At 51.3% G+C, this 16,425-nt stretch overlaps 2 protein-coding genes across 7 annotated transcripts in view; one reads left to right on the plus strand and one right to left on the minus strand.

Moving 5' to 3' along the window:
* Positions 1-4,261, plus strand: part of LOC103916301 (steroid 17-alpha-hydroxylase/17,20 lyase) — a 7,782-nt gene extending 3,521 nt beyond the window's left edge. The window contains exon 9 of the mRNA XM_009323274.1: positions 4,224-4,261. Coding sequence (XP_009321549.1) covers positions 4,224-4,261 — 38 coding nt within the window. The remainder of the gene's footprint in view (positions 1-4,223) is intronic.
* A 1,810-nt stretch (positions 4,262-6,071) lies between these two features.
* The window catches only part of WBP1L (WW domain binding protein 1-like), a 46,320-nt gene continuing 35,966 nt past the window's right edge, over positions 6,072-16,425 (minus strand). For all 6 annotated transcript variants that reach the window (XM_009323230.1, XM_009323228.1, XM_009323227.1 and 3 more), the window contains 2 exons: positions 9,812-9,973; positions 6,072-8,410 (listed from right to left, as the gene is read on the minus strand). In XM_009323230.1, coding sequence (XP_009321505.1) covers positions 7,671-8,410; positions 9,812-9,973 — 902 coding nt within the window. In that variant the 3' untranslated portion in view covers positions 6,072-7,670. The remainder of the gene's footprint in view (positions 8,411-9,811; positions 9,974-16,425) is intronic.

Here is a 16,425-nt window from a genome sequence, read left to right on the forward strand (position 1 = left end):
TGCCTGAAATCTGGCCCCACAACTCCATGTGAGCACTGGGCTGAGCTGGGAGGCCATGGCCCCTCTGCGGGGCTGCTAACACGAACAGCCCCTTCGCCCCCATCCAGAGACAACCATGAGCCATGCGGACCAGCCACCCGCACAGCTGGTGGGAGGAGAAGGGCCCACCCCAGCCAGGTAAGGGGGGAAAAGTGACCAGTGGGCAGTTTGGGGGTTAAGGATGCCCAGGCTGTGCCCGGCGGCTGTGACCCCAGGTGGGTGACCCTGGCTGGCCCCTGCCTCAGTTTCCCCGCTGAGAGCAGGGAAAACGAACGCGATGTGGGCTGGGAGCTGAGCCCGCCATGGGGCAGGGAGAGCTCCCCAAGCCCTGCCTTCCCCTGCCCCGTCCCAGGACAGCGTGCCCCCACCGGTGGGACACCCGCCGCTCCTTGCGGGGAAAAAGAAGGAAACAGCTTGGAGGTTCCTGCAGTTTTAGCTCCCACCGGCTTCCTCTCCCATGGTACGCAGCGCACACGCTGCTGCCGGCATGTGCAGGCATATGCACACGGGTGCCTGCACACGCATGTACTTACAAGCGTGTGTATGCACACAAAAACACAGGGCTGCATTTATGCCTGCTGACACACACATACATATGCATGCACGTATATGCTTGTATGCACACATGCGTACACGTACACATGCACACACGCAGCCCCTTCCAGATGGGACATGAGCGCCTTGTAGGGCCGCAGGGCTGCCCGACCCCATCCTGTGCGCAAGCCGCCATGGGGAGGTGCAGGCAGCCCCAGCTCCAGCCGAAAGCGGGGGTTCCCATCGCTCAGGGACACAGAGGAGCACACAGAGGCGCCCAGAGCCCACGGGCTGAGCTCAGCTGCAGCCCCCCAGGCCCAGTGCGTGGGCACCACAGAGCCGGGGGCTGCTGACATTCATCGTGCAGCAATGTGGCATCTCCCACCTGCACCGTGTCCTGAGCACCGATGCTCACTGTCTGGCTGGATTATGGCCGTCACTTTGAGCAGCATAACCTTCCCGTAACACGAGGGGCCATATTTACTTTCATCGAAAACCACCGTGCCACGGAGGGCAGCATGCAATTAAGTTTCTGGTTCTCTATTACTTGACCTCTTAATATTTAACTAAATAGCAACACAGCTATGGCTCAGGGCACCTGGATGGAAAGCAGCCGGGGCAGAGGGGAAAGCCCCCCACAGTGCTAGCATGATGTGACACCCCCAGCTGTGCACACCCCCACATTTTCCCCCTTTTCTATTTCCCCCTGCCCTCTCTCTTGCTAGCAGGCAGGAAAACTGACATAAAACCTCCCCACCACTAAACTTTCTACTCCGTATGTCAAAGTGTACGTTTTCTCTCGAACCATCAGCACTTCGCTTTCACCCAGCCTCCTCACTGCTTGGCATCAGATGCCAAATGGGTCCCATCAGCCCGCGGCACGTCACGGGGACGATGAAGGCAATGCGTTTGCAGGCCAGCACAGCGCCTGGAGCATCTTCCCTCCTCCCAGTCCATTCTTGTGGGGGCTCAGGGTGGTAGGAAGGAGCTGGAGAAAGAACCACCTTGCACACGCCTGCCCCAGGGGCAATCCTTGGGGTGATTTGTGCAGCTCACCCACCAGAAGTGGGGCAGAGGGGAGCGCAGTAGGAGCCCAGCCCCACTGCTGCTGCATGGTCTCTGCTGGCTTGTAAGGGCTGAACCCCACGCTCCCCTGCCTGATTCCATCACACCAGGGGTGCCGCTGGGTTTCCGATCCCTCCACCTCTGCCAGCACAGGCTGAAGCTGGGTGGGTGAAGGGGGACTGGAATCAGAGCTTGTTTGTGGAAAACTTGGCTAAACATGATGCTCTGGGCTTCCCTGGGGACTGACACCTCCATGCCAGCCTGGTCCTTGCTCTGCCCCAGATCCTGTCCCCGGCAGCACGTGTCGTCAGGGAGGCTCCTCTCCTCTCTAGTCTCCTGCAGTCACCAGTAACCACAGCATCGCGATGCCTCCAGGAGCATCAGCCCGAGACCTCCAGCACCCCTGTGCCCCTTTGCCAAGGCACTGTGTTTGCTCTTGGTAAGGGAAGGGATTTTCTTGCCAGTCAGCACAGGGCCGGCACCTTGCGCACACATTGCCATTGCCAAGGTGCTCACAGCAAGGTGCATGCGCTCACAGCAAGCCCTCAAGGCCAGTGCATACCTCGAGGCAGAAATGGGGACTTCGGGACGGGATGTTTCTAAATGGGAGAACACCTCCAACCGCAGATGCTTGCACAAAGCTCACACTCCACCTTGGTTTCCCCGTTCACCAGGGCCGGCACGTGCTGTCCCTGGGCCTGGAGACCAGCCACGTGCTGCAAACCCTGCCACGCCAAGCCTGGCCCCGCCGCGGGGCGTCTTGCCCCCTGCCCCAGCCCGCCGCCTCCCAACCAGCTGACCAGGAGAAGGTGCCGCCGCAGGGGGTTCAGTACCCAGCACCAGCTGCCTGGCACCTTGTGAGCTGGTAAATAGCCGCCGACATAGCTGCTCTCCGCTCTGGGAACGGGCAGAGACGCTGCTGAATCATCCGGCTGGTATTTATGTCCTGACAGCTGCTCCCAGGCCGTGCCGCTGCGCCCAAACCCCTGACCCCACCAGACAGCTTCACCTGGGCTGCTGGCAGCGGGGCAGCGCCAGATGTGGCCCGCAGTGGCCCCCTCCCTCCTCCCGTCCCCCTGAGCTCCCTGCAGCAGTCAGGGTCCCGAGACCTAAGACACGTAAATCCACCACCTCGGATGAGCCCTGTGGCTTTGTTCAGACCTGGCACCGGGCAGCCTGGCAACCCAAAAACTGGGGGGATGAGACGACCATGCCCATGGGAGAGACGGGGCGGACCTCGGCATCTGCCACCGGATTTCAGCCGGCCAAGCATGGGCAGCCACTGGGAACGCCAAGGCTTTTGCCACTGAAATAATTCTGCTGCTGCAATGGCTTGGGCCGCATTGGGCCCCTGCCCTCCCTCTGGGGCCGCTTGGGGTCTTTGCACGGGGAGAACCAGGACAGGAGGGAGCAGCACCGAAGGGCTCGGAGGGCAGCTCGGGGGGGGGAGGAGGGGAACCAGCAGCTCTGTCTCCGATTCCCCCCTCTGGCGCAGGGTGACGGTGGAAAGGATGAAGCTTTTTCATTCACGGCTGTTCCCACACTGTACTCTGGGTACCCCATGAAGCAGAGGCAGAGTTTGCCGAGGCAGGACCCGAGGGCACGGGGCGGGGCAGAGCAAGCCTGAGCCTTTCCATCGCACAAACTCGGTTTGGGGGGCACAGCCACCCCCACAGCACTTGGCTGACCCAGCTGCACTACGGGGCTCAGCTCAGGAGCCCTCCAAGTTTGAGGGGCTGCACTTTGCACCAGGCACCGGACGGCCCCAGGCTGTGCAGGAGAGCCGTGGCTGGCACAGGAGGAGCAGGCGACGCTCGAAATACCTGCGGGCTCTGCGGCGGGCACGGGGCCAGGTGAGCTGAGTAAGCACAAATCTCAGGACACAGCTGTTCGCCAGCCAAAAACAAATCGAGAAACAACCCGGCAGCCTGTGACACCCCCCCGGCACAGAGACCGCAGCACTTGCACCGCCGCCGCGACGGCCCCAGTGTGGGCACCAGTCCCATCTGATAAAAACAGATCTGTGCTGCAAGGGAAGGGGGGGAAAACAGCTCTGACGAAGAAAGGCGACTCATCCCGGCCTTCCCAGGCTGCCTTGCTGTGCGATGCTGCGGGGCTTGCCTCCAGCCGGGGGGCTGCCGGACTGCCCCCCTTCCAGGCCTGGTCCAGGTTTTTCCTATACAAACAAAAGAAGAAAAAAAACATAAGGGAGGGAAAAACCTCCCCGGGATGTGTTGCACAGGAAGGGTGAGCAAGGGCTGGGAGGCAGCAGGCTTCGGTGAGAGGCAAGGGGAGTTTATTCACCAGAGCGGGACTGTGCCCCGGCTCCCTGCCAAGCTCCGCCGGGAGCGGGTCACCATGGGACGAGCCCGGCCGGGGCGTGCGGAGGAGAAGAGGATATTTGGCTGTGGGAGCCTGGGCTGCGCGGGGCAGGAAGCGAGCATGGCCCAGGCTCTCACCACTGACGCACGTCCCAGCGCGGCGTGGGGCACCTGGGGAGCCCAAAGCTCCCGGTGCCGGGCGGCACAGCCTCGTGCTTTCAGTGGAGCCTGCTGGTTTTGCTTCTGTCCCGGAGGCTTGCTCAGGTTTCCTGCCCAAGGAAGTTTTCGATGACTACGTGTAACACAGAAGCTTAACTGCACCTCAGCTTTCCTTAGCCTTGAGTTAGACACACGATTCCCTCATCCTCCATCTTCAGCCAACACCCATCCACTGGGTTGTATAAACATGCAACAATATGCTGCAAGAAAATTGCATGGGTGTTCCGGGGGGGAGTTTGCACCATTGGAGCCCAAGAGTCCCTCGGGAACACCGAGGCGATGCAGCAGTACCCACCGGTCCCAGGAACCCCCGTTGTGCCCAGGGGACCCTCTCGCTGAGCCACCACATGGTGCTCTGCAGCACCTGTCCCCAGGCAACACACCCCAAGCCCGTTAGGACGCCCGCCAGGTCCTTGCCCTCGGAGCCAATTTCAGCAGCTTACATGCCGTGTAAGCAGCACTGCACTGCCACGGGCTCTAGCAAAAACAGACTTCAAGTATTATTGGCATCAACACTTCAAGCACATTGTAAAGATAAACATCGAGCAGTGGATTGACACTAATTTGCTCTCAATCGTGCTGCACTGTTTGCAACTCAGTTTTGAAATGACGTATTCACGACTCCCATAAAACACTCGCCCCTTATAGCTGGAAATGAGTGGGGTTTGGTGTTCCGGTGTTACCGACGCACACCTGCCCATGTCCTCACACCTCCAGCATTTTAACCCACAGCATGCATCCGGAGAAAAGCCCTGTTTGGGCCGTGTTGGCTTTCTACAAAGAGATACACGTGAAGATCAAGCACCTTTCTAAAGCTCCAAAGCTGGAGCTTTGGGAATCCTCTGCCTGCCCGTGTTTTTTCCCCTGAAGAGGCACCAGCTGGGATGCCTCCGAGGAGCTCACCTGCCCAGTGTCCTGCCCTGCACCACTCCTCTTCCCCACACCAGCTGCCCCTGGTCCAGGTCTAAAAGCCTGAAGCACCGAGAGCCACACTGACAGTCCTGTTCCTCCTCAGGCACATGTGAGCTTAAGAGACACGGTTTGTGCCCTGCTTGTTTCTTTATGGTCTTTAAAAGCCTGAAAAACCTCCAGGAGTCATAAAACAGACACACCACTGCTTCTTCCTGACTTTTTAAGATTAGAAACATCAGCTCGGCTTACTGGTACTCACCTCTACGTCCAGAGAAGAAGTGGGGGGGTTCCCCCGCCTTTAGTGGGATGGCAGGAAAGCAAACATGGAGATTTTTGCCTTATGCCAACAGAAATGTTGGCAGAGTCTCCCTCTGGCACGGGGCCGTCCCCAGGATTTACAGCAGTAAAACCCCACTCTGTAAGGACTGATGTGTTTTTTTAGCTTCCTCTGTGGTGCGAGGAACAAAGCCAGGTGCCAATACGTACAGAATTCCTAGAGGTGGCACTGGGGATCTTTAATTCTCTTCTTGGAAGATACATGTGGTCGGTGAACACAGCTGGAAGCGACCAGTCCCCGGGCGGCTGCGGTGCACAGCGAGCCAGCCCAGCCCTGGGCACACAGCCTCTCTGTTACAGCTCACGCTCCAGGCATCCAGGAACAAGGTCTCCTGAATCCAAATCAAAGTCCTTCACTCTTAAGATCACCCTAAGACACAAACTGAAGAGCCATCTTCATCAGCCGTTCTGATGGAAGAGAAAGGCTGCAATGGGCAAAGGAGCGAGATTCTTTTCCTAAACCTTGTAAGGTAAAAGCGCTCTCCGCAAACGTGTGGGTAAAATACTAAAATAAGCACTTGTCTTGCTCTGTCATCTGTATCCAGCACAGTGCTACATACCTCCAGTTAAAAAAAAAAAAAACCAAGCCACAAACTAAAGACAAATCTTGTTCTTAACTCACAAAATGATACACATACACATGGGCAAGTTATCAGAAAAGGCATTATATTTTGGTTTCCACCTTATTTAAAACTGATTTTGGTTTTCAATCAATCAAATCTGAATATGTCTGAGTTCAGTTTCCATTTTTTTTCCCCCATAACAGTAATGATCTGGACGACCATAATTATAAAAGGGACGGGGAGAAAACCCGAGAACAAGAGAACAAGATACATAGTCTGAACTGTGCTCTCTTCCATATGAGCACTCTAGGGAATGTTAGTTTCAGCTCTTTGTTTTTGGTTTTTTTTTCCCTTCAGGTTGTTACTAACAAACTCTCTACCGTTTATTAAAGCAAAGCTACAGTAAATTTTCTTGCAGTCTTACAGCAGGTTTTCATATTACCAGTAGGACTCGCATGCATGGATTGCAGTCACACACACACACGCTCACAGACATTATACAGTAGCCAGTTGCCACCATAAAACAAACACAAAAAAAAAAAAGAAAAAGAAAACAGACATTCACTTCTTTTAAGTGGTCAACATTAGAATCGCACCAAACTTTTGGATCAAAAAAAAAAAAAATACTGCACAGGTCTTCCACATCTACATGGTAAGTCATCCCTTTGCAATGGACGGAGCTCTCATCTCCATTTGTTCAACATGCATCGCTGAAGCTTGAAGGCACGCTGGCCAAAGAGAGCCCTGTTCTTTTTTTGTCATCTTAACTCGAGCGTGCTGCTCTCGGGGTGCAAAAAAAGGAAAAAAGTAAAGCCAAGCCCTTTTGCAGCACACCGGGAAAAGGTCATTCGGAGACCACAGTACTTGGAAGGCAGCCCCGCTGCCTGGATTCTACTTCTAACTGTGCTCTTGGAGGCATTGAAGGAATACACTCGTCTTTAAAAGTGACATATAAAGGCAAATTTCTGCAAACCCTTTCTTTTCAAACTGCTTACGGTAGACTAACACTCCTTCTGGAAGAAACTGGTCCTTCAGTCACCAGCTTCAAGTGGGAAATTTCCTACCTGCTGTCTTAAACACTGAAGCACCAGAGATTATAGGGCTGATGTGTTCAGGCATTCATCAGCTTTGGGAAAACTTAACACCAAAAAAAAAAAAAAAAAAAAAGAGAGAAAAGAAATCCCCAATGCCTCAAGAGCACTATATCAAACCAGAACTCTTGGGCTACTGATTGCCGGCACTGTCAGAAGCTGCTTGCTTCTGGGAAGACACCTGGAGGTTGAAGCCTTACGGTGATTTCATATCCTCCCAGGGGAGATTTGCTGAGCTTTACTGATTGCGAGATAAAGCAGTGTTTTGGAAAACTAAAACCAACAAACTCATAATAACCATCACCAAAATCACCATTGGGAAAGTTCCATTTGTAAGAAGGTCTCATTGAGAAACATCAGTCCCTGCCCCGTGGAGCAGGATGGACACGATTAACAAAACCCAGAGCGACCCGTCCCCCGCAAGCCAGGCCTTCAGGGACTAGTCCCCAAATTATACTGGAGGGGGAGAAAGAAAAATAAACTAAAAAAAGAAGGTTGTATCACCTTTTCCTCCTGTTAAAGTTTTAATCCTCTTATTCCACTTTTATTTCTTTGTTTTTTCCCCCAGTTCTCCCTTCCACTCTGCCACCTTAGCTGGGGGAGTTATTGGTACGAGAGTTTGGAGAGTCCTGCTCATTTATTGTGTTCAAGAGTACACACACCGGCTGCCGGGGCAGGTGGTGGTGGCTGTGTTCACGGTGCTGCTCTTCCGCGGCATTAAAAAGCCCTTCCTCCTCGTCCCCGTGGGGGCGGCCGCTGCAGCTGTCGCAGAAGTCCAGGGGCCCGTCCAGAGCATCATCGATGAGCCCGTCGAACTCCTTGAGGTCGTCGTCGTGATGGCCCCGGTTGCATACGCAGACTTCGATGCCCGAGTCGCCGGTGAAACGGCGCTGCCTGCCCGGCGTCTTGTCCTTCGCGTCAGGAATGGCGCTGCTCTGCTCTAAGCTCTCAGAGCTGTAACCTTTTAGCAGTTCCTCCTTGCACTCCATATCCTTATCGGGACTGGCCCTCTCCACTAGCTCGGCTCCCGTGCTGGTACCGCTGGGCTCGACGCTTTGCATTTTGGCAACTGCTCGCTCGACCAGCGTGGTGGTGGAGGGCTCGGGGTCCCCAAGGCCAGGGGACCCGGTGTTGTCAGTACTGCTGTTATTGCCACTGGGTGCTGCTGAGCTGCTCTGTGCTGGCTGCAGGTTTCTTGGCGTGTCCGGGATTGTGCTACTGCTGCCTGCTGGGACGCACTGCTGATGTAAGGCACTATATGGTGGGGGGGGTGTCAGCGGTCGGTTCACCACTTCCTCATAGGGAGGTAGTAGATAATTTGGCAAAAACCCTAAAAGTGGGAGGCAAGGAGGAGAAGTTACTTCATGAACAGCTTACCTCAGGAAATGAGTCATTAATGCAGGTCGGTATGTCATTTGTCATCTACCAGCACCTTCCCACTGAACAGCTCAACGAGCTTTACAAGGGGTGCCAGAACTTGGCCCAAACGAGACATGTCATGTTTCAGAGAAGCAGCAATCATGGCACAGGAGGGCACCATTACAGGAGATGGACGCAGTTGGGAACAGCAGCCTGACCTCCCTGCTCTCGAGACTATGCTTAGGGCTACCAGGTGAACTTCCCCCCACCGCCCTGCACCCTGTACCCCAATACAGCCCCACACCAAGGGATGGCCCGCGTTGGCTGGAGGAACAACCTGGGAGATAACTCGCCAGCCCTCTCCAACACTGGCTTCTCAGCTGAATTTCCACTTTCAAGAGCAAAGATTTCACCTCAGAAAGCTTTGTGTAAATATGAAGAGACATAAGCCGTTACAAGGAACTTAGGATCCTGGCTTTTGGTTGTTGTTTTAGTGCTGGATTCAGTTTTTCTGGTGTGGTTAGAATAAATTGGCAGTACTTGCAAGAAAGTTTGGTTTATTGCACTTACAGCCCCTCAAATCTATGAAAGGTTTTGTTTATTTCTTAAGAGGCAACAAAATAGTCTATTTAGACAGAATGGACTTAAATACTGGAAACATTTAAAGATAGCACTGCAGTTTTCCATGTGCAATTGCGTATCCCTGGGGCTGGGGAGGAAAGCGCTGCTGGGGATTATTTCTGAGGTGGCTGCAAGAGTTTAACGAGAAAAGCAAGTTCATACATGCAATTCAGCAGTCCATTACAGGAAACTCAGTTGTGGTACCTCCAGTCAAAAGGCTGAGACTTGCTGTTCTAGCACAGCGTAGCAGGGCACGAAGGAGAGAACAAAGCAATTATACTTTCCCTGAGCTGTGGGCAACAGCTCCTTTGTGCAAACTCCTAGGGCTGCTGACCAGCAGCGTCATCTGGGAACCGCAGCACACTGAATTTCGTGAAGCCACTTCCCACATCTCAGTCCCACCAGCAGCAAGTGCAGGCTGGAAAGGAGGAGCATCCATAAAGTCCTGAACGAGATATTTTAAGAACCTTCCCAGAAAAACACCCAGGGAATCACTGCACTCACGGAGCCAAATCAAGGGTGGGTGTGAAGGTGCTGTAGCTGGTGTGGTTCAACTCCAGACTCAAGGGGGCTCAAATGCATCCAGCAGCTGGATTATGTCACCTCCTCTCTACAAGCCAAGGTTAGGCAGCAAAGCTGCCCCCCGCCTCTTGCTGACCCCGACCACTGCTCCCTGCTTCCACCCAACATGGGAAACTCACTGCTGCTCTACTCCCCACGACCTCCAGGAAAAACGGTGTGAGGTACATACGGAAATAAAACGGCAGGGCTGAATAGTTATGGGCTTCCCGGTAAGCGATCAGGTTGATCTCGTGTTGCCGCTGCTGGGCCTGGAGACGATGCTTGGTGCGTCGGTGGTGGCAAACACAACAGCAGCTGAGGATGATGATGATGGTCCACACCAGCCAAAACCCTGCAGCGGGGGAGAGCAAGCGTTAACCAGAGTGTGAGAGCCACATCCAATCCCAGGAAACCCCATGAAGGAGATGGAGAAGATCATCAGAAAGCCTGGATCTGAACCCCGCACTGCTCTAAAGGCAGAAATACGCGGTGCACCAGGAGGCTTCGACACGGACCTGCCTGCGTGGCCGACTGCTACTCTGGCAGCCTTGACCGAATCAGGTAACTGTACACACTTTGGTACAATGTGGAGTATGTTCAACAGGCACAACTCTGGAGGAGAATGAAATATGGAGACAGGGCTAAGCTCCCCCCCCCATCCCTCCCACCCCTTGGATATAATTTCTTCTAGCCAAAAATACGAGCAGAGCTGTGAATAGCATTGAACTTGTCTCCCACAGCCACTTTGGTTTGAAAATAACAATCAAGACACAAAAGACACTCTGCAGATTGACCACAGAAGAAGAGAAAAACCCCAAGCACTATGTTTTGCTTTTGTTTGCACTGCTCTTTAATTTCCAGCCCAAATCCTTCATTGTTATGCTTAACAAAAACATACTCTTTTTACATAAATGTCTCAAAAATATTTTTAAAACTTATTTTTGTATTCAATGTCTTAAATTATCCAAAATTAAATTAAACTAGCCCCCCACTCTGAATCCTCAAGAAACCTAACTTGGGCTCCGTTTGTGGTCACGGCTGGGTTCTGTGCACTGCCGTACCATACGTACACTGTTCCTTAAAAGGGAATTTTAAAAGAGCACTTCCTGAATTTTCTCCACTCCCTCCAACAGGTCAAATAACCCCTCCTTTCCATAAATCCCCCTTCACGCTTGCATGCACTAGAAAAATGTTTCCGAGAGGCACCTCAAAGAGCTACAACGTTCACTCCAGATGAGGCTTTTGTCTCCTGCAACTACAGCCCACTGCTCTACCTGCCTCAGAGATGTCTGTAATCTCTATCTTTTTTAAGCTCAGCTTTTGCAGCTAAGGATACCAGGAGAGCTCCCCCTTTAGAAACACCTAGGCCTGGCAACCACTCCTCAGCAGAGATCACAACTGTTTTTCTTTCGGCAAGACCTCTGCCACTCTTCATTATTCCCAAACAGACAAAATGTAGCGCTCCTAGTGCTACAGCCCATTTTCAGCATGGCCATTCTGCCCTGTGAGATCAAACCACTTGTTTCTCCCTAGTAAAAACCTCTAGTCCTGCCTTCACAATACCTTGATGTTTTCAGCATCTTCTGCAGAGTTAGCGATGTTTTCTCTGCTAAGAGCTGGGTGGGGAAAGGTGAACACAGTTTAGGAATTTGAAGAATGAGAGGAGTATTGCTCTGGCTCAGGACAAAGTACAATTGACCCATATCACAGATCTCAGAGCCCTGCGCTGGGCTGTTTGTAGGTGAACTGGATATGCCGTATCATGCCTCCGAGCATTTTCAGCAGGGACTTTCACCTCCCTGTGTCGTAACCCAAATTCTCCATGTATTTTGGCACAGCAAACTGAAATCTCTCTTGCCTTGTGCAAACAATTTCCCTAATGGACTGGATTCCGCCTTATACCCAAACTTATCAAAACCTGCTATCGAATGAAAGTGTTACATGCTCCATTTTTTTTTGCTTCACTGGAAATTAAGGTTCCTAGGCAGTTTTTCTAGCCAGCCTGCTCAGCTGTACCACGAAGGGCGGAGAGAAGACTGTGATCTTCGCTCCAGAGAAGCAAAGGACGAAGCACTCGAGATGCCCTCTGCACTTCCTTCAAACCGAGCTGAGAAAGTGTCTACTACCCTCCAAACACCCTCCTGCTTCTAAAAAAGCCTTTTTATATAAACTTATATAAGGACTGGTCTAGTCCACCCTTCCCTCCAAAGCCAGGCATTTGCAACCGCTGTCTCCCAGTTTGAAGACTATCACCAATACACTTTATTTCTTGCTAAGAGAAAGTCCCTTGGCTCTTGCTTGCTGAGGAAGCAAGAACACACTCATCAAAACCAGGTCATTGGCACAGCACGTCACCATGCACTGAAGTAGGCCTGCAGTTCATCTTCCAAGTATTCCTTATTTTCGAAGAGCAGTCCGTGATCATGCGGACAAAAACAATGGAAAATTACACCCAGCTATCCAGGGATTTTAGCTACAGTTATGAAAACAGATGCTTTTTAACACATTTGATCATGTCCTTTCCCAAGGACTCTAGATGCAATGGTAGCAAGCAGCACTCAGTTAGTTAAGATGTCCTGGAGAACTGCCACTGTTAAGCAATCTCAGCTGTAGCAGCCGAATTTTTCTGCAGGGAATAACTGCTCCCACCCAAGCCTGCATCCAGAAGATTAAAAAAGTATTTCTTTAGAAAACTTCTCTACCCATTCCAAAGAAATCCCAAAGTGCTTTGCAGACAAACCAATGCACAAGCTCAGAGTAGGGGTCAAAGTAAGCTCAGCCATTCCTGGGAAGACATGCGGCAACTCTGTAAACAACAGGCAGTAACAACATACAACAGTTTAGGATGATAAATTAATGCTGGATCCTACTGAAACCACAGGTGGCATTTTAAGTAAACAAGACCATAATTTACTGAATTGCAATCTGGCCACGGTGCCAGGAACAACACCTCCATTCTCATGCAAAGGGTCTATGCACAGTCGCAACCACAAGTCGATGAGATCTGTTGTTTTTCATGGGAATTTCCAGAAAAAGAACCCACTAATACCACGTTATTGCCTGGTTTCATTAACTGCTGACACTTCCTAGAGCTTCTAGGAATTACTCAACCCCTGACTCAGCACGAGCCCAAGGACTTGCCTGCATGATCACAGGAGGTCAGCAGCGTGTGCCCACCACAGCCATTTGCTGGCCTGGCTTCTGGCGTCCTCTTTAATGGCTTTGCCCCTACCTTGTCATGCAACAGCACATCTGCACCACAGGGCTGAAAGCCCCCCCAGTGCATAGGAAGCAATAGGATGGGACACCCGTAGGTGCGGAGGCACACAAGGGGCTCCTTGGTTGTCGCTTGAGTAGGGGTGCCAGCGTTGAGAGATAGAGCGGGTGCAGGCTGGTTGCAAGCCCAGCACAGTGCTGGGAGTCCAGGGCCTCCATAAAAGGCTCTACAACATGTCCTAGCCAGACGGTTGGGCACAGCTGCAATTTTGGCTGCAGAACAGAAAAACTGTAGAAGCCTAGCAAATGTATAGTACGGTCATTTATTTGGAATAAAGCTATGCATACAAGGCCAAGTGCAATTGTAAATATTATGTCTAAAGTATGGAGCGAACAGTGAAGATGTCCAGGGCTGAGCTGTGCATTTGTACACCTGGTGATGCTTGGCTTCAAACCAGCAGCAGGGAGTTAAGCCGAGCAGAGCACTGGCCCATGCACCCAGTGGATCATTTGGCAGGAGGGGAAGGAGGGGAATTTCAAATTCACCCAAAGACAACACTACATGAGCAGGAAACACAGAGGCTGAGCACAGTAGTGGTACACGCTAACACCTCGTTCATAGCAAAAGCAGGTACCGGCTCTGCCTCGTGCTGAAAATGGGTGAGATGTGCAAAGGCAACGAAAGTTTGGCATTAAAAGGCCTCTAAAAGCCAAGTAAAACGGGGCTTCTAGTTGCCTTCACCGTCCCCAAAAGCCTGCCCCATGCTCTTCAACACGTGCTTCCTTCCCAAATGGACACAAGCTGGTTTTCAGCTGCACTGTGCTGAGCTGTCGCTGCAGTCACTGGAAAAGGAGAAAAGGTTGGGAGACACTGGGCATCCTGAGCCATGTTTGCCATTAAATGTCTGAATTGAGAGAGAGTATTTCTCATCACCAACCTGGCAGTGACCACTGGGAACAAATCTCATGGCAACCTGAGGGCAACATGACAGGCAGAGAGCAAAGAGGGTCTTTGGAAAAACAACCGCTGAGGGACAGCGTCAACAGAAGCGATGCAGCAGTTCAGAGCTAAACACGCACTGGGGGACTGTCGGACTGGAAGGCAATTTCAGGCTTGCTCTTGGGTTTATGGAAGAGTCAGAAGTTGAGACACTCTCCAGTCCAAAAAAGGCTGAGTCCTGAGAAACACTGCTATATTTTCTGTCAAATTCACTGGTGATGCCAATGGGTGGATAATGATGCAACCAAAGGGTGAATCAGACACAGCCAAGGAGCTAAGTTTTGCCAAGAGATATCCCTGCCAGAGCACCAAAACCTTTCATAAAAATAAAAAAGAAGTACCAACTTCTTACCCAGCATCAGACAGGCTCAGAGCTGTAAACTCTACACGAGTGCCAAGCTCAGAGAGTCAGAACAGCAGCTGCAGAAAGACCTGGGAACAGAATTAGCTCCCATGAAAGCCATCTCTCGCAAGCAGAGGAAATACTGAAGAAAGAGAAGGCTGCTACGTTTACAGCGTCCTTGGGAAAGGGAGCCCCATCACATGGTCATGCACCAGACATGTTTTCTACCAGCTGTGAAAGAACATGCCAGGCTTAAAGCTTCAAAAAGAACCTTTCTGGGACACTGACCACAGTTTTGCTCAAACTTAAGAATCATTAAGAATAAAATAATTTAGGAATAAAAAACCCAGAGCATTCCCTCCTCATGAAAAAGGGGGGAACAATGTTCAGTCTGATGCTGTACTGTATTTGCTGCCTGGTATGTTGCCATCAGCATTCCCGTTGAGGGAAGCTCCTTTCATCCTGTGCAAAATGGAAAACATTTTCTGGAGTGTTCCAAGGGTAGGAAGAGAGAAATCTGCCCTCAAGTTCATGGTAAACTTGGGCAAATGCCATCGCTCTGTTGGCAGGAAGTCCCCTAAAAGCAAGCCAAAACATACTGCAAAGTGTTTTTGTGTCTGCCTGACAAGCATCTGGGTAATAGCTTTGGCTCCACGAGAGCTGGTTCTGAACAGAAGGAGAAGTGGGACAATTTCATTGACTAAAAAGTGATGTCCCAAATGATGGCCTCATAGTCAGCCATGCCTGGAAAAAAATTGTCTTTCACAGGGCCAACGCTATCATCAAAAATAGGAGATTTAATTGGTACCACAACCCGGATGCACTTGGACTTAATAGTGTCCTTGGCACAGAGACTGCATCATCTCCTGCCACTTCAGACACGAGCCTGTACGAGTCAACACTGCTGCTCAAGAATGCCAGATGAAGGATCCAGGCCATAGGCCTATGAACATTTTAAGAAGGAAAAAAAGAAGCTGCTGAATGACGTGGTCCTCTCCTGCCTGTCTCTTCCATACCTCCTGCTGCCTCCTCCACCTCTTCTTGTGCCAGCACAAAGTTGTGCACAACTGTGGTTTGAACTGGTTTGAGGGAACCAGAGCAGGTTGAAACTCATCTGCCAAACACAACAGAAGCAAAAGAAAGACTGTGACTTTCAGTGACAGTTTTATGTCAGTTTAAATCAGTGGAACTGCAGCCCCAGCCTGACCACACTACAGGAAAAAGTTACTGAATATTTGTAGAGTACAATGGCAAAAGAAAAAAGCTGAAGACAACATCTCTAACTCCTGCTCACTTGCTCCCAGACTGGTAACTCAGACAAAAGGAGATGGGCGTTAACTGCAGCTGGTTTCTAGTTTTCAGAATAGTGTCCAGTATACATGGTACAGCCACTGCCATGAAATAAGATGGAAAAAGACAGGTTTCGGAAAAATCCTTTGCTTATCTTGCAGTGAGAGTCAACTTGAGGCAGTATATCTGCAGACAGTGTTTTTATGCCTCTCTCCTGGGGAGCGAGCCTTTGAAGAGCAATCGCTCCTATGCTCCAGAAGACACGTTTGTAAGTCCAGTCAATTCCAGCTGACTTACTCCTCCCAAGACACCTATGTTGGTAAAATGCATGTTGAACAGCGGTCTAACAGAGATCAGAGGGGAACATCCAGCTGAGACTATGTCCAGAACATCTGGGAACAAGATCTGAAGAATAGTCTGCATCAACAGATCTGGATATTTGGTGAGGAGCTGGGTTGGAGGTACAGAAGGCAGGGGGTGAAACAGCACCAGCAAGCTCTCTTGCCTTTCCTTGCTGTTTAACATAGAGCAGGTGGAAGCAGGCCACACGGGGCAAAAGTCAGCATCTGCACAGTCAGACTATGCAAGACAGCTTGCCTGCTCCTTTGGATTTGTGAATTTTACCGAGCCACACCAAAACAAGCTTAAGATGATTTTGCTGTCTGGCTTAGGCTACAAAAAGTACAAGGAAACCAGGAAATAACTCCCTCAGTGACCCTATTTATCATGAGTTTCTGCATGGTTGTGACATCTGTTTTGTTTGCCCTATACTTTCAGCTAAGCTTTGTCATGGGAGGGTTTTTGCTGAAGCACCAGCTGAGGAGTAACAGCAGCCAAAGGGGAAGTTTGATACAACTAGGAAAGAGAAAGCAAGTACAATCATGTAGGAGACTGGGTGAAAAGCAAGGAACAGGGCAAATCCCTCTCTCAAAAAGGACGTGGTTATACCGAAGGG

The sequence above is a fragment of the Pygoscelis adeliae genome, unplaced genomic scaffold (genome assembly GCF_000699105.1).
Source record: "Pygoscelis adeliae isolate BGI_AS28 unplaced genomic scaffold, ASM69910v1 Scaffold294, whole genome shotgun sequence".
NCBI classification, from domain to species: Eukaryota; Metazoa; Chordata; class Aves; order Sphenisciformes; family Spheniscidae; genus Pygoscelis; species Pygoscelis adeliae.